At 38.9% G+C, this 17,570-nt stretch overlaps 1 protein-coding gene across 3 annotated transcripts in view; it reads left to right on the top strand.

The window, feature by feature from the left end:
* Positions 1 to 17,570, top strand: part of STAU2 (staufen double-stranded RNA binding protein 2) — a 171,275-nt gene that overhangs the window by 4,385 nt on the left and 149,320 nt on the right. For 2 of the 3 annotated variants that reach the window (XM_027892287.1, XM_027892286.1), the window contains exons 2-3: positions 14,833 to 15,040; positions 16,115 to 16,245. In XM_027892287.1, the coding sequence (XP_027748088.1) occupies positions 14,842 to 15,040; positions 16,115 to 16,245 (330 nt within the window). In that variant the 5' untranslated portion in view covers positions 14,833 to 14,841. Of the gene's footprint in view, positions 1 to 14,832; positions 15,041 to 16,114; positions 16,246 to 17,570 lie in introns of those variants that run through there. The other variant, XM_027892288.1, reaches the window with a different exon arrangement.

Below are 17,570 nucleotides of genomic sequence, written 5' to 3'. Positions count from 1 at the left end.
TGTCAGTAACTGAAATTGTGCAGATAAATAACTGGCTGCAAGTGATAGTGAACTTCTTCCATGTCACTCAGATGACACATCCACGCAACTGATACATTTTGAAGAATGAAATCAAGATACACTGATCCCAAGATGCAAGTGCAGAGCTGATATAGACCAATGTTGAGTCACTTTGTAGTGTATCCAGTTCTGATACAAAAGGAAAAAAAAAAACCAAAACACAAAAATCCAACGAAACAAAAACCCACCAAAACCCCCACCCAAACTACTCTGTAGAAGTTTTGGCTTTGTTAGACAAGGTAAGAGCAAGAAATAATATAAAATTTCTTGTTAACATTTTGTTTGTTTGCTTGTTTTACTTTTTTCTCCTCTTCTGGTCTTTTTTCAGTTCTGGATACTAGGTTGCTTTTTCCTTTCCAAACTGGAAAATATTTTCTCTGCTTTTTGTTTCAGTCTTGTATCTTTGATCGTACTTAAACCTGCCAGATTTGAATTGTGTTTCATCTGTGGTGGCACTGTCCATTCAAGGGGATATTTTGCTTAAGAGCGTATGGCCAAGAGACATTCCTTTTGTGCCTGTTTAGGGCCTGGGCTTGTAATGAATGATTCCAGAGGGATTTTCTTGGAAACTCTTCTCACCCTCTTATAATTCAGTGCAAGACACTTACTGGTCTTGTATGAAATGAGTGTCCTTTCAGCTTCTGTGTGGCAGCTAAGAATGTCTGATCTTTGTGAAAGGAGTGAGAAGCCTGTACTGGATCAGCAAGCAGGTAAAACTCGCCCTGGTTTCTCGGAGACATCTCTCAACATTCCCTCTTAGCTGAATCTACTGGGTTAGGTATGGGATTTGACCTCTGCAAAAGAGAGAGTGATTTACTTCACTCCTCTTCACCTGGCCAGTTTTTATCCCTTAGAGCCTTAAGCAAGTGAAAACTCATTGAAGATGCCAGGACTGGATCCCATTTCCATGGGCTTTATGGAGTTGTCATTCGTGAGGGTGTTCTGGATGTGGATTTCTAGGCAACCATGGGTATTTTCCAAGCCCCAGGAGAAGAATTTAATGTAGCACTTTTCTTCAACTGTTACATTACAGGGCTCTTGTGAAACTGGCCATTCCACAAATTACTGTCAGTGGCAGTTCACCAGAGGAGGTGGCTTTGGAGGTCTTTTTTCATGTGACCATTAAACTGTGCATAAAGCTTTGACTTTTCTTTCTGGTTCTCTTAAAATCTTACTGCAGTCAGAGCCCCTCGATACTTTGTAACATTCACCTTGATTACAGAAGGGTTATGAGAGCAAAAGGCTGCAGTAGCTGGTGAAACTTCAGAATATTCAAAGTATTTTAGAAGAGATCTGAACAGCACCTTGCCCATCCTGGATTTCAAATTGTTTCTTTTCTTGGACACAGTAGTAATTTGAGCCTTTTCAAAGCTTGTAAACCAACTCTGGGCTCACTAGGAGTTTTGACATTAGCACCAAAAATGTCTGGTGCTGTTTACCTTTGCTCAGGCACCTCAGGCTCCTGATAGGAGCAAGGAAAACATTGTTACTGTCAGACTAATATAGCTAATATATCCCCGAGATAGGGCAGGACAGAGCACTGAAGGTGAACAGGGTTAGCTGAGGCAGTTCTAGTTCCGGGGCCTACTTTGTTTTTCAAATGTGGGTGCCTTTGTTATTGTTCTGGATTGCAGATCTCTGCTCCACAGCTCTGGGGTCTGCACTTCTATCTGAGCTTCTGCTACATGTCATTGCAACCTAGATGGATGTTGGATGGCCTTTGGGTTAAGAGCACTACTCTCCATCAACAAAAAACATCCTCTTTTGCAGAAGGTGAGAGTGTGTTAGGCAGATATATGTAGCTAAATAGCAGGTGTTCTGTTGCAGATCCTAGAAAATAGGGTCCTCCTTCCGTTTTGAAGTGCTTTTTGTTTACTTGATTTTGGTTTTGAAGGTAAAGAGTGGGAATCTAAGTTTGTTAGTGAACAGAAGTGTTGTCCCTGCAAGTTCAAAAGCAAGTTTGTTATTTCATTCTAGTTTAGGGTGGTTCCAGAGTCACAAAAGCTAACTTTTCCCTGCTGAGTCTAATGGCCTTGGAGTCCTGAAAGTACACTGAGTGGTGAGAAAGGCATTCCTTTGAAGGGCAGCTCAGAGTATCCACCACCCATCTGTTCTATCTCCAGATAGTGAGACTATGCTGTTACAAACAGTATTGCCTTTCCTAATATGTGGAAACTTCTTTTTCACTTTCACTCGTTTCTAGGTGCCGTGTCCTATTATTTTTAATCATTTCATGTTACCACTGAATCAGGTTGCACTTTTAGCCAGAGTTGTCCTTTGTTTTATTTATGACTCTATCTGGGGAAAAAATACTTGAGAGAATTCCAAATTTTAATTCATGATTTGTTTACATTTTTTTCCTGTAGTAGTTATGCTTATAACTTCCTTTGGTCTGGAGAAACAAGTTGTTCTGAATAATCGGCGCAATGGATGAAGATTTGCTATTTTATTATATGTCTTCCTTGGTACTTCTAAACACTGGTGCATAACTTGGAGGAAGAAGCCTGGTTTTGTCATGCTGGTTCTGTGCCCTTACAGTGTGCTTAATTTGAATGGGTGTCTTTTTACGAGCACTCTTCAGTTCTGTTCTTGGTTGTTACTTTAGTATCCTCCTTGCTGATTCAACTCCAGAAATTAACCTCTTGCCACCCTGACAGTTGTGTGTAGCCTCTGTGCTGCAGCAGAATGTGTGCTCTACGTGTGCCAAGTTTAGAGTGTTTAGCTAATGCTTAGCACTGATCATGTATCCAGCAGTTTTTATTCAGTGTTTTCTTTCTTTTCTGGTTCTGAAAGGATCTGTAAGTCTGCCACTAGGATTTTTTTCCTCTTCCTGGATAGTTAAAGCCTTCCATAATGTGTAGTTTCTTCTAAAGATAAGTAACTTATTTGATGATGTTTAATTTTGCAACTTGATAATTTCTGTCCAAAATATGAGTTTGCTACAAAGAATCAGTAGATGATTACTGTCCTGGTAAACTCAGCAAAGTTGTTGATGATTCTTTTCATTCTCAGGATGCTTGAGGAATCTTCATTGATAGCTGCTTGCTGCATGTGGCTGGATGGGTTAGCTCCTTTGGTTTTCTCTTAAACTCTTCCAGGCACATGTTTCTTCCCATCTTGTTTCTTGGAGTCCAGTGTTAGTTGCCGCAGGTCATCTCTGGCTATGTATAATCTGTCTGCTTCCTTAATTTTTGGATTCTGTTTTCATTGTTGTTGAGTCAGGCCCCTGTCATAAATTTTGCAACATTTCAAGATCTTGCTCCCAAACATAGCATCTCTAAACTTAATTTTCTCCTGCTGAAAACTTTGATTTTGTGCTTTTCTTTAGTCAGAGCACTTGGTAGGCCCAATCCAATACTCAGTAATTATTTTATCTTTATTCACTGACTGGGGAGAGCTGCACTTATAATAGGGAGGAGGCTTTTTGAATTCATTGCAGAACTTCTGATCTGACAAGGTACTCTATGCCTGTGAGCAGAGGCCCCATCCTGTCCTCTAGTGAGCAGGGAGCTAGTCTTTGTATGAACTGTATGTTAACATTATCTTATACCCAAGTATTGCAAAACCTGTCTATGGAAGAGTTGAGAGAAGGGGGAACTCCGGGAATGATTCATGAACAGGAGATGGCAATTTGACCCCAGCTGTGTCTGGGAGCTGGAACTTCTTAGAAGCCATATGAGACTCCGAGGTGGGCACTCATCACTCTAGCTGGGAAATACTCTTTTTGTTTAAGTACACTCACAGAGAAGAAAAAAAGTTACATAAACCAGAATTTTATCTGCTTCTAACAGTAGAACACATCACCTGTCACTTTGTCCACTGAAACCACCTTTCCTGAGGATCTTGTAGCTGTTTACTACAAGGAGATGATTACAGTATGAGAAGGACTAGTAGCAGGAGATGTAACTTTTTTCAAAGAAAAAGGCTTGTTTCTGCTACTTCACCAAACTTTGTTTTTACAAATTATGTGAGAAGTAGTTTCACACAGCTTGTCAAGGAAAACCGAGATAATTTTCTCAATTCCTTTAATATGCGATTTCTAGTTAGGGAATGAAGTCAAAAAGTAATTTTTGCCTGCTTCAGAACAAAAAACAATTGGAGGGATGTTTTACTTAGAAGATGATTATTTTGTAATTTAAAATCAGTCAAAGCTTACTGGAGATCTTGGGAATATAATATTACTTGTCATCACAAATTGAAAAAACCCCTGGCTTTTAGAAATTAAATACTAATTAGATAAGAAACTAGCCTCTTGGAAGGAGCTCTATCTAATTAGACTCCAACATCATAAATAAGGAACCTATTACATCTTTGATACAAATGAGTGTGTAGCAGCAGTGTGTCAAGTCTGAGTCACGTTTTTTTCATTTACTCATTTAATCCACTTCTACATTTTAAAGCTGATGATTGATTGTAAAACCAGTGGTTTAGGCTTCTCTTCTTTTCAAGTGTTTTCCTTCAGGAAAGCAGAGTAACTCATTTTTGTTTACCTAAGATGAATGTGGCTTACCTGCATCTGCAGCAAGATGGTATTATGATGACTTTAAAAGTGTTACAGGTATGACTGTGTACCACAGAGTGTCTGGGGGAGATACAAGTTTTCTGTTTTCAAGAAGTCATAGGTAATTTTTCAGTCATGGTAAGGAAGAGAGCTGATGAGTTACAGTACCAGACAGCCAGCTCTTGTGCTTTGGGTTAGTGCTTGCTCCCAGGTGCAGTAAACAAATACAAAGAAGAGTATTACCCCCTACTGTTTGGCAATGTGTGTATTCTGCCTCTGATCTGTAAGGCCTTGTAGCCATCTATAAGCTAGTTTTTGGGATCTGCCTCAAACCTTGAGCCAAATCAGAGTTTTGGATGAGGAAGGCCTTCTACAAAGAAGGCTCTGATGATCACCTTGCTGTTTTATGGAGGAGTTTTGCATTTTCTTCTCTGCAGTAATTCAGGGTATCCTGGCTCGGTCAAACTGATGCCTGTGTCTTAAGCAGTGTTCTGTCTGGATAGTCCAGAGTCTTTTCTGGGCATAAAATTTGCAGTAATTTGAGAACTGGGTTAGCTGACATTGCCTGTTGGAAATTTCCACAGCTTTTTTACCTTCTTCTCTGTTTTCTGGACAGCAGCAATAAATTGAGACAGACTTTCTGATGAGATTATCTTTGTAAGGAGGCAAACATTTATATAAACCAGACTAATTTTCTCCCTTGGGCTTTGGGTTATATACAGGTTGAAAAGCTTTGAGATGCCAAACTGGCTCAGTTTCTTTTGCAACGGATTGGTTTTCCTTATCTTTCAGTTTTCTTCTGGCATTGAAATCTTTGAGTTGATAATCTGGTTGATCTCCCTTATCATTTCAATACAGAATAGCAATCCTTTTTTCCCACCATGGTTCAAGATGAATATTAATAAAGTTTCTCTACTGTCTGTCTGTGAAGTCTCCACTTGAGTCTTCAAGTGGTTGTCTGGTATACACATGACCTGACTGATTCCTCTGTTAGAAGAGAAGATTAGCCTTGTATTACAGGCTGAGGTTGTTAGTTTTGCTGTACACAGTAAGATGCACTGTGGCCTGAGTTGCTCCTTTCTCAGCTTTTTCATGTCAGCCTTGCTGTTGCCAAGGGAAGCAAGGGAAGAGTTGCATTCCTGCCTGTCAATATGCTCCACTTTCTGTGAAGTTTCTCTTGTTGCTAGTTTTTATACTCCTACACGTTTTCAAAAATGTGCAGTTACAGTCAGTGCTCTAACCTCTGCATTTTCCATCATTCCTTATATCTGAGGCAAATAAATTATAGGTGGGGAACCTCTCTGCAAGGGAGCTTATTTACTTCTGTAATTGTGTCTGTTAGTTTTAATAAAGTCTATGAGCACTTACTTGTTGAAGACAAGTTTGGCAGTAGACTTTGGATAGGATTCAGTTGCCTATATTTTTGGCATCTCATGCAGTTCGAGAAACTAAGTTACACTGTCTGCTCCTCAGCTGCCACTGTGGTTGGCTAATCTTAAATTAGAAGGCTACTTGTTGATCACCTTGAATAACTCCCTGCGTCTTCTGGCTGTACTGACTAGGGGTGTAACACATTTCTTTAAACACATAAATTATTGCCATTTCATTGTCTCTTTATGCCAGGGTTTCTCTGAACTGTCTGCCCCATGCAGTGCCAGACATAGCATGGGTCTTCTGAGAGGATATCTGCTTGCTGAAGCAGCAGCTGATGGAATAGGCAGGTATCCAAATGTGATATCTCAGGATATCTCAGTTGGCACTGGCAAACCATAGTAATTCCATGCTGTATTTCCTTTTACTCCAGTGGGGGTTTAAACACCTTGCTTATATTTGTAAACCTAAATTATAGATGTCTTTAAACATTACCTGAATCCTCATATCTCGCTGTACAGCAGTGCCATGCAGTATGGTTAACTGTGCTGGTGTGAGATACACTGTACATGTAGATGGCCTTAGAGATTGCAGATTTTTCTTATTAGTTACTTGTCTTTTGCTCTAGTGGTGTAAGCAATTTACTACATCCAAAATGTTTGCTTATTATATTTACTCTGATGTATACTATGTATTTCAAGTTGTACGAATTGAACCTTAGTTGAGGGTAAGACTTTTCTCTTCTAACCCTCTTGCTAACATACCATAATTAAATGGTGGCAGAAGTTCCTACTTTTGGCAATTTTGTTGATTGAGATAATCGTAGTTTTTACTCTTTGATTCCATAATTAGGTACTTTATTTGTCATTTGGGTTTTTCCTTTTGTTTTCAAAATTACACAAAACTATGTAAAAAGAGTTCTTAGAGAAGAATTGAATCAGTGACAGATAAAATAATATGTATTCCCACGTAATGTTATTCTGTGATAATGGTAATGTGTTCAATGATTAAGAGACTCATATGCTTTATGTAGTATCTTGGATCAACATCGTATTGGAAATTAGGGAACCAATATGGTTTCATGATGAAAGAAGTCTGTGAGATGAAGCAGTTTTTACCTCAGTTTTCTGAGTATTAAATCTTTTTCTTCTTGTTGTTTTAATGTTCTTGCTCTGTGTAGTAATTCAAAAGGAAAATTGAGCTGACTTCTGTTTGAAGAAGTGGCTGAAAAATATGAGTGCAGATTTTTAATTTGTTCAATTTGATTTTTTTTTCCCAAAATACCTTCCTGTCTTTTCTTAGAAAGCTTCTTGCTGATTGTACATAGGAGTTGGCAAAGATGGTCCTCCACGGGTGATAAAATCTGAAAGTACAGTGGGATTTTATGTTGTGACCCAGCATTCACTGCAGCCTCTTGGCCCTCCCTTGCCTTTCTGGGGCTTTATCTGCAACACTTTCCTGCTCCGGTCCAAGAGCAGAGGAAAGCACTTGTATGGAACTGTAGCATTTAGTTAGGCTTCAGGAGCTGGGTTAAACACTGAGTAAGTAGGGGAACTTTCATGTAAGCCTTGCAGCTCCTTGAATTTTGAGAATTAGTCATTAATATTCTGTGTCAATTTATCTTCTCTTTCTTGTGCACTTTTGTCTTTGATTGTAAATCATCTTATCAAAACAACCAAAATGAAAGTTAGTGATTTCCCTCCCACACCTTACACTTCAGGAAAATAAAATGCTTTTAAGGCATAACTTCACTTACTGTCATGTATTTCTTAGCTGGTAATTAGCTAGTAGTTATGTCCATATTTCCACTGAAATTAAGATTCTCCAGTGTAAGGCACTGTAAAAAAAAATAAGGAACCAGGCCACAGATTTCTGAAGATGGAGTTGCTGAGGATGAGATCACGGGTTTTGTATGGAACAGTGTGAAGGAGCTGAACTTCAGTGTATGTCATGACAGCAAAGCTAAGCTGATTAGCAGGAGTTGAAAGGGCTAATTCTGTGCACTCAGTCCAGGTCAGGAGTTTATGGCCCTCCTTGTACAGACACAGGCACTCCTCTTATGTTCCTCCTCACCTGCATGTGAACTGGTTCAGTGAGATAAATGGACAGGAAGTTCTACCTTTTTGCTGTGGGGAGAGGATATGGGATTGTCTCCTGCCATGGCAGCAAGTTATTAGATCGGTTTGGTTGTTGGCAAATCAATCCTGGCAAGGCAAAAAGCAACGAAATTGATGGAGGAGCAAATGGGGGGGACAAACAGTGGGGACCAGCGGTAGTATGGAAAAATTATATATTTCAAAAGGTGTAGAGAGACACCCTGTGATTTCATGCATAATTTTTCAATGTTACCTATTTAAAATGTGTAAAGAAGATAAATTTTGTTAATAAGTCTGGATAACCGTCTGCTCATTGTTGCTTTAAATCCTGCTCTTGCTAAACTGCTACGGTGTGGCTGTCTCGTTACTTGGTTTTATAGAACATAAAAGACTGAACTAACAGCTGCTCTGAAGGTAATGCAGAGCTGTGTATTTTCTGTCAATCCCTAATAAGCTGCTAGATATAACACAGTAAAAAGAAATTAGAGAAGGCTTAGTATTTCTACTTTTTATAATAATGTCCATGTATGTATAAATATTGGCTGTAAATGTGAGGAATGGCACACTAGAAATATGTTTTACCTCTAGGCAGATTTTTATGCTTTTGTTTAGCTGAACAAGTGAAGTGGTATCAGAAGAATAGAAGAAGAATGGAAAGTTTAATGGAATTTGAAGGCTAAAACTAAAACCAAACCCTCCTGTAGTTAGGAAGCTGTTAACTGTTAGGGTTCTGTGACTTGGGACTTTCGCAGAAGAGTCATGTTAAAAACCTTCTAACCAAAGCAGGGGCTGGTCTGAAAAAAACCATTGAGATGCTCCCTGCTTAGACACTGCCCCCAATCTGTTGGATTGGTGTTCCTCCACCTTTAAATATTTTCATTAATGATGTGGATGAAACACTACACTCATTAAATTTGTGTGTACTATAAAGCAGGCTTAGAGGAGAATTAAAACATTTTGGAACTAGAATTAAAATTCAATGTGATCTTGAAAAATTGAAATGATTGTCTCTTTTTCTTTTTTCTTTTTTTTTTGTTTATTTTGGTTTGCTTTTTTCTTAATAAGAGCATTCAAGGAAGACAAGAACAAAGTCTTATTAGCTGCAGAACAGTCAGATTCACAGAGAACACAGGCTACAACTTGCTGGTAGCAGTTCTGCAGAAAAGGACCCGGGATCATTAATGTAATACTGTTGTGAAAAATGGGCTCTGATTAGAACGTGTAAGCAGAACTCTTGGTTATTTTATAAAATACAAGATACATCAAGTAATTTTTTTTGCCCAGCAGTGGCTGGCCCTCAGTTATTATCTTTGTAAAGCCCTTCACAAGTAAGCAGTACGTGTCATGTGTTAAATACTTGTACACAGATTAGATTTGGTGCACTGGGTTGTCTGACAGAGCAGTGTGGAAGTGTGGTGACACCCTACTGCATTTTCACTTTCTGCACAGATGAAGTCCAGTCTTTTGTTTTGACTGTTCTCTACGTTTTGGTTGTTCATAAAACAACTTGTCTTTCTAACATTGCTTTTTCAATTTTTCCACATTGTAAAAGTGTGTTTGGTTTGAAAAGTCATTGTTTATGTTTTCTGCCTTCTGTGGTGCATTATCTGCTTTATCTGTCCTTGTTTGTTTAATTACTGTGACGTAGTCTAAGAATCATTTCAATCGAGCATTTAATTCATATTTTATAAGATCTAAGATCCAGAAAAATACAATAAATAATAATATTCAGAAAAACTATAACAATTTACTTATGTTGTGTGGTGCTTTTTTGCATGATACAAGTGTATTCACAGTTGTAAAAAATATCCTACATCTCTGAGTTAATGTTTGTACTGGGTTTGCATGGCCAAGTTTTGCTACCAGGGGAGCTACAGGGGTGGCTTCTGTGAGAATTTGGCAGAAGTTTCACTCATGTCTGAAAGAGCCAATGTCAGTCAGCTCCAAGATGGACCAGTTGCTGACAAGGCTGAGCCCATCAGTGTAGGTGGAAGCAACTCTGGGATAACGGATTGAAGAAGAGAGAAAAGCTGCTGCACTACAGAAACTGCAGCCAGAGAAAAAAGGAGTGAGAATATGTGAGAGAAAAAACTCTGCAGACACCAAGGTCGGTGCAGAAGGAGGGGGAGGGGGTGCTCCAGGCACCAGAGCTGAGATTCCCTTGCTGCCCATGGTGTAGATCACAATGAGGCAGCTGTGCCCCTGCAGCCCATGGAGGTCCATGGTGGAGCAGAGATCCACCTGCAGCTCATGAAGAACCCCACAGTGGAGCAGGTGGATGCCCAAACGAGGCTGTGGCCCTGTGGAAAGCCCATGCTGGAGCAGGTTCCCAACAGGACCTGTGTCTCCAAGGAGAGAGAAGCCCACACTGGAGCAGGTTTGCTGGTAGGTCTTGAGACCCTGTGGGGGGCCCATGCTGGAGCAGCCCGTTCCTGAAGGATTGCACCCTGTGGAAGGGATCCACACTGGAGCAGTTCATGAAGAACTGCATCCTGTGGGAAGGACTTATGTTGAAGAAGTTCATGAAGGACTATCTCCTGTGAAAGGGACCCCAATCTGGAGCAGGGGAAGAGTATGAGGAGCCTTTCCCAGAGGAGAATGGAGTGTCAGAGATAACCTGTGATGAACTGACCGTAACTCCCATTCACCACCACCCCCACCCCCGGTTGCTTTTGGGCGAGGAAGTAGAGAGTTCAGAAGTGAAGTTAAGCCTGGGAGGAAGGGAGAGGTGGGTGGAAGGTGTTCTTAAGATTTAGTTTTTATTTCTCGTTATCATACTCTGATTTGAATGATAATAAATTCAACTAATCTCCCCAAGTTGAGCCTGTTTTACTTGTGATGGTAACTGGTGAGAGATCTCTCTGTGCCCGTATCTCAACCCACAAGGCTTTCATTAAATTTTCTCTCTCCTGTCCAGTTGAGGAGGTGAGTGATAGAGTGCCTTTGGTGGGCATTGGTGTCCAGCCAGGGTCAACTCACCACAACGTTGTGTTTCATGATGTATAAGAAAAAATGAATGGAATATTTGAAAGCAATATTTTCACTTCAAAATGTGAAGCAGCTTTGTTTTATCATTTTAATACGAGTTTATTTTGGTTGGGTCATTTTTATTGTGGGAGGAAAATTCACAGCTTGTACATAGTTTAATTGGAAAGTTAATACCAACTGACCCTGAGATTAGCTCAGTTGGTTAGTGCATGCTGCTTATAATAACAAGGTTGTTGGTTCAATCCCCATATGGACCATTTACTTAAGAGTTGGACTCGATGATCCTTGTGGGCCCCTTCCAATTCAGAATATTCTGTGATCTGTGAACTGTTTAATGAAAGCTGTGTAGCTGCCTTTGTACAAAGTGCTTTCAAAAGCAGAAGTGAAGTAAAATACAATTCTAGTATATTTGCATCCCTGTTCATGCCTGCTGTAGTATTTCTATTGTAGCTGAGTAGGTTAGACTAAGAGGTAAAACCATTGCAGCATCTCATAAGGCACCATAAGCCCTGGAGTACAGCTTTACAAAAATGACAGCACTTTAACTTGCAGCCTTTGACTGGGTAGACATGTATGTGATTAAGACTTTAAGAAATACCGTGATGTGGTGATTTGGCATGGAAGCTGGCAGCTCAGTGAAGACACAAAGCTGTGCAGTCCAGCTTTCTCCAAGAGGTGCAAGTGTCCGTAACCACTGCCAAGCAGCAAGGGAATCTCCTCTGGAGACACTTGGGAGGTAGCAGTTTCCAAGATTTGCATTGGATTAACTACCTGAAGGTGAGGTGTAGAGGCTTTTTGAATTGTATTCATAGTATAATAAATGAACTATCCCTTTTGTGTATGCCAGATTTTTCAAAAATATCCACATAGAAGATTTAAAAATATTTTTATTATATAACTGCATTTCATCTCCGACCAGCTTAGTGAAATCTCTCTCTCCCCCAGGTCCTTCATTTTATTATGTAGCAGCATATTTTATTATGTACTCTGTGCATGTAGCTGGAAGGCCCCATAGTGTTTTTGCCTCGCTGCTTATAAAACAACACTGGTGTATGTATATAAGAAAATGTAAAGAGAAGGTGGGACATATAGTTTTGGTCCCCTTTTGTCATGACATCGAGGATTAGTTGCTTGATAGTGAGAAAATGACATGACATCACTATATCAACTGCATTCCCTCTGTTGATTCTCTATACTAGTTGGAATTTTTAACTGATTACAAGTTTAATGTCTCCATAGCTCATCTATTTAAGAGTTATTCCCTACAGTTATATTATATATTATTACCAGAGCATCTTTTCTTGTACAGAATTTATAAAGTAGTGATAGTTTCTCATAGGAGTTTTGTTGCTTTAGATATATAAGAAATGCCCAGCACCCAATATCTTATGATTTTATTCTGATTTCACAGTTGAGTTTTCTACGTGCTTCACTGTAGGACAAAGAGTGTCTTTTTTCTCAAACTTTATCTTGTTCATTCTTACTTTTCCTTGATACTATTCTCAAACCAATTTTTTTTTAAAATCCTTAATAGTAAAGTATCCATCCTACAATTTCTCCCTTTAGGACGTTAATACTATAGAACATAGTAGTTTATTTTGTTATTAGTAAGTTCTGATTTCTTGAAAAATAAACTTGCAAAATACTGGAAGCAGAAACGATAATTCACAGCTGGCAGGGCCCAAGACTGGGTGTTCAGTAGTATCTCATACAGAACTATTTGAGTGACGCCTTTCTCATACTCATGTTAATAAGCTGAAATGCTGCAGATACTGTGAGTTTCTTAAACTTCAATTATTGTGATGATATTTCGTATTATCTGGTTTCATTTTAAATAAGTTTAAAACATATGGTCTGATTTTGCCGTCATTGGCTTTGATGTTTACAGTTAAGAAACTTTTTTAATTAATTCTAATCTATACTAATGTATTTTAAAATCAGAATGAAACACACAGTATACCAAAAATTTCTGTAGTTATACACCTTCTCAGTCTTTAAGTGAGGCCCTTCTAATAATATTGCTGAATTACATGACATTTGCTGTGAAGTAACAGTAGGTTTTTTTACAGGATGAATTTAGTCCATATTTTTTGAACACATAAAGTATTTGAATATATCTTGGCTAACTGCATATGTATTTTTAAAATCTGTCACTGTTAATATTTTACTGAAAATACTTATGAAAAGAGCAAGTGATTGCACCTCAACTTCATTTTTTTCTAGTTCTGCTTTTTCAGAGAATTAAATCGGTTATCTGTCTTTCCTCAGTAATAAAAATGGCATTCCTGTCTGAACCTCTTCTCCAAAGCACAGAGTCACAGCAATAGGATTTATTATTTTCATTATACTAGTGCAACTGTGCTAAAGGACTTATATCCTCTGTGGTGTAATGAGTGATTTGGGATCTTTGTGCAACAACACTGTCCCTCTGAGTAAAGATACCTCGATATTTTTTAATGGATGGGGTGTGGAAGAGGCAAAAATACTGATTGTAATCGAAATTTTGTCGATAGTTGTGCTCACTTCAGTAAGTCCTTAGTTATAAACTTTTTTAGGTGTTGAATGGGATTTTTGCTTAGGAAGAGAGAATTAGCCCAGCAGAGGTGGCAAAGAGCTTAGTGGTAAGGGGGCTGCCTGTGATGGAGGAGAGCTGGGCTCCTTTCCTTGCCTACCTCAGCCAGTGGGATCAGAGCTGCTGCTGGGAGAGGTCCCTGTTCCCCAGGGGCCACTAGTTGGCTGTCATGGGTTTCGTCTGTTTATCCACTCTATGCAGATCATCTCTTGTGTATGAACCCTAAATAATACAGTCTGTGTCCATGCTACTGAATAAAATATATCATCCTGCTCCTTATGTCAAGAAGAGAAGCCCAAGACTTTTGCCCGGATGAGTGAGAATGACTGGTTCCTTGTTTATTAGAGTGGCTTTTCTGGAATGCCTGCTGGCCTCTGAACTGCTCCTCTGGTTTTTGCAGCAGGAGTTTTTATCCAGTGGCCGAAATTTTGCCAAGGAGCGTACTCTCAGTGAGTAGTATGAAGGAGCACTGCCCTGACCCTGAGTTATGTGTGTAGACATAGCCTGAGAACAGGTATTGGCAATGAGGGAACTAATTTGAGAAGATGAAAAGACACAGTGAGTACCTGGCATATTCCAGGTAAATGCTTTAGGCATGGGGTTGAAGGCTAGTTTAGGAAGTCCTGATGCCTGTGCTAGTAATTTATGTAAAGATTGAAGTACTCCACCTGTTGACTGAAGGAACAGTTATTTCTTTCAGCACTTGCATCTTTAGTGTTTTTTTGAGTTTGCCAGCACTTTCTTCTTACATTTTTTTCTCTCTTCTAATTTGATAAAAAGCAGAAAAAAATAGTGATTTTTCTCTTGTGGCCTTATTTGATATTTTATGTGCACTTTACTGTAAAAACAATGGCAAAAGATTGCTATGGCAGTTTGTTGCAAAGACAGCAAACTTCTCTTTTGAAGAAATTGGCACATGCTAACTTCATCTGCTGAATAATTATATGGACTTTTATTCTATAATAGTTGTTCTTCCTTATGTATTTCAGGCAGGGTCACCCTATTGTTGAACAACAGAACCTGGAGCCAGGCCATGTGGGTTCTTCTTCTCCAGTGATGTTCTTTGGCTCTGAGCTCTGTTCCTCTGTGCATCCGTTTGGAAGTAATGTTTGCAGAGGCATGACTTTTGGGGACAGTTTAGTGACCCAGATCCAGAAGCAAAAAAGAAGTGTTGCCAGTTACACTACAGTCACTTGACATTCAAAATGCAAAGTGCCCTGCTGATAATAATTTGTTTATTGCAGTGACAGGCAATGGCACAAGTTAAGATGCAGACTGCAGCAAACCTGTCTGGACCCACCATGTCCCCTATGGTGCTACCCCTGCCAGTTACAACTACAAATACACTGAGTCTGCCGTCCTCAATGAACGGATCCATTTCGGAATCAGCTGCCAGCTGTAGCAGTCCTACTGCCGGCCTTGTGGATCCTGCGCCTTCTAACAACTCACCAGGTAGGTTGGTCCAGGTATATTTCCTTCAGTGGTCAAATGCATTTTTTGATGACTTTTTAATTTTAAAAAATAAATAATTAGGTCCTTAAGAGGATTAAAATAATAAAAAAAACCAAACACCCGTAGAAAAATATTTTGGCTAAATAAACTGTTTACTGAGTTTTAATTTCTTTAACTGAAATCAGACTTAGAGTGAAGTGTTGATCAATGATATAAAAGCTCAGAAAAGAGCATGTCTATTTTGTCAAATTCTGAGTGTATCTTTTATAGAGAAGTTTTAGTGGTGCAGGAAGGTCTCCAAGTTTATTTCTCTTCCCTAGAACAGAATGTCTTCTGGCTGCTTGGCAGTATTTGGTGTTTCCTTTGTAGCCTAATAAATGCTGCAGTTCCTATGCTGAACTGGGTATAAAATGCAGAAATGTTGTTCTAAAAGTCTAAACCAGAAATGACAGTGTGTGTTAGGGATAAATACAAATAAATTGGAAAAAAAATTGCAGAAAGTTAAATGATCTAAAAAAAGCAGAACAAAATCCTTAAAGGAAGAGGAGAAGTGTTCTTTGGGAGTGCTCTGAGACTGACTTCATTTTTGTGAGAAAAGTCTAAAACAGTGGGAAGAAGCAGGCAGAAGCTAGTGAAGGCCACAGAATTTCATCATTGCATTTGTCTCATACCTCTTACACTATCCACTAGTGCTTCAAAGGTTTGAGAAACCATTCTGGAATAGTAGTTAATTCCAAGACCCAGTATATTGCTGACAGTAAACTTTGGTGATGTGGATGATGTAGAATATATATATGTTCCCCTACACTGTCATCTGTCATAGGGACATTTTGGAAATAAATAGTTGTTGGGGTTTTTTAATTGCATGTAATCGAAATTTTTGTTGTGAAATCATAATCATATTCTCATATGATTAATATGTAAGTAGTATTTAAACATTGTATTTAGCATAAGTGCAAAACTTGTATTTTAGCCAAAGTATTTTCTTTTCTAAGCATGCTGCTTTTGCAAAGCTTTGCAAAGTTGTGAAGAATACATTTCTCCACAAAAACTTTACAGACTCTTTATTTACAGCTCCTCTCCAAGATAACATGGCAAACCCCAAAGAGAAAACTCCAATGTGTCTGGTAAATGAGTTAGCCCGTTTCAATAGAATTCAACCCCAGTATAAGCTTCTGAATGAAAGAGGGCCTGCTCATGCCAAGGTAAGGTCACAGTTCCAGGTGATGAGCCATACCTTAAATGCTGAACTGAGAATGTCATGGTTTGGACAAGTGGGCTTGTCAAGCTTGTCAAACCCAGCTACGTTTCTAGTGTAAGGGGTTTCTTACTGTTCTTTATTTTTGCTTTTTTTTTTTTTTTTTTTTTTTTTTTTTTTTTTTTTTTTTTTTTTTTTTTTTTTACATTTTCAGGAAGTATGCCTGTATTTCTGTTTGATTCCTGTAGATCATTTTGTACCTTACTTTGACTTTCATCTTTGAGTTTCTATTTGTTGGTCTTTATAAAGACCTTGTGAAAGTCTTTTCAGTGAATCACCACCCTTTCTTAATCTTTAAGGAACATTTACTTTTTAGGCTGGATGAATCTTGCTCCCCAGTCAGCATGCCTTTGGTAACTAGCTACTAGAAACAAACTACCATTTGCTTGTGCAGATGATGACAAAGGTAGTTTGTGACATGCTCATTGACACAATTCTGTGTCTATAAAGTTAATACTCTTTCTTGGGATCTTGCATTATAGGACACAAACTTTATTATTATGCAACTGTAAGACATATGGTGATATTAAGACTCCTAATATGGTTATGGCATTAAAGTTTCTGGTGAACTGACAGCTAATTCTGGTCAGTTCTCATATCAGTTTGGATATCCAACTTAATAAGTACAAATTAGGTTGCTTTAGGATCATGGGGAACACAGAGGAATATTCTCATGACATAAAATTTTCTAACATAATTTTGAATTCCCTCCCTGAGTGGAAGCAAACTGGGGGAGGAGAAAAAACCCTGGAAAACTCCAAGAAAGATGCTGGCATAATTAATAACTGCCTAGTATTGTACCTAGTATATGCCTATATATGTACCTAGTATTTCTAGAGTGGCAAAATGGCATAAGACAGTGGGGTCACTCTGCAGATTAGTAACGGTTTGAGCTCATCATGTCCTATCTCTGTGCCATTGCCCCTTGTTTCTGAGTTGCACATTATGTTGTCAGCAAGCGCAGAGTTGATGCAAATCACTGACCTGGTCTGGCTGGCATTCCTGAATCCGTTATGCTGGTGGAAATGATGTCAGCAGGTGAGGCTGCTGAGAATCAGAAAGCTTTTAGGATCCCACATTCAGCATGGAAATTGAAAGTGCTCTTTCTGTTCCTGGAGGCGTTTGGCACTACGGGGTACTCTGGTTGGTTGGTTTTAGGTTGTGGCATGTTAAATCTGTAGGGCTTTCTGTAATCCTTTACTATTGTGTTGTATATTTATTTTCTGTGAAGTAAGAAGTGCTTTGCTTGTACCAAAAGGTGTGGGTTTGGCT

This window comes from Empidonax traillii, unplaced genomic scaffold (assembly GCF_003031625.1).
Source record: "Empidonax traillii isolate 1590-97213 ecotype Southwest subspecies unplaced genomic scaffold, ASM303162v1 scaffold344:size748272, whole genome shotgun sequence".
NCBI lineage: Eukaryota > Metazoa > Chordata > Aves > Passeriformes > Tyrannidae > Empidonax > Empidonax traillii.
This window is presented reverse-complemented; position numbering and strand designations above follow the sequence as displayed.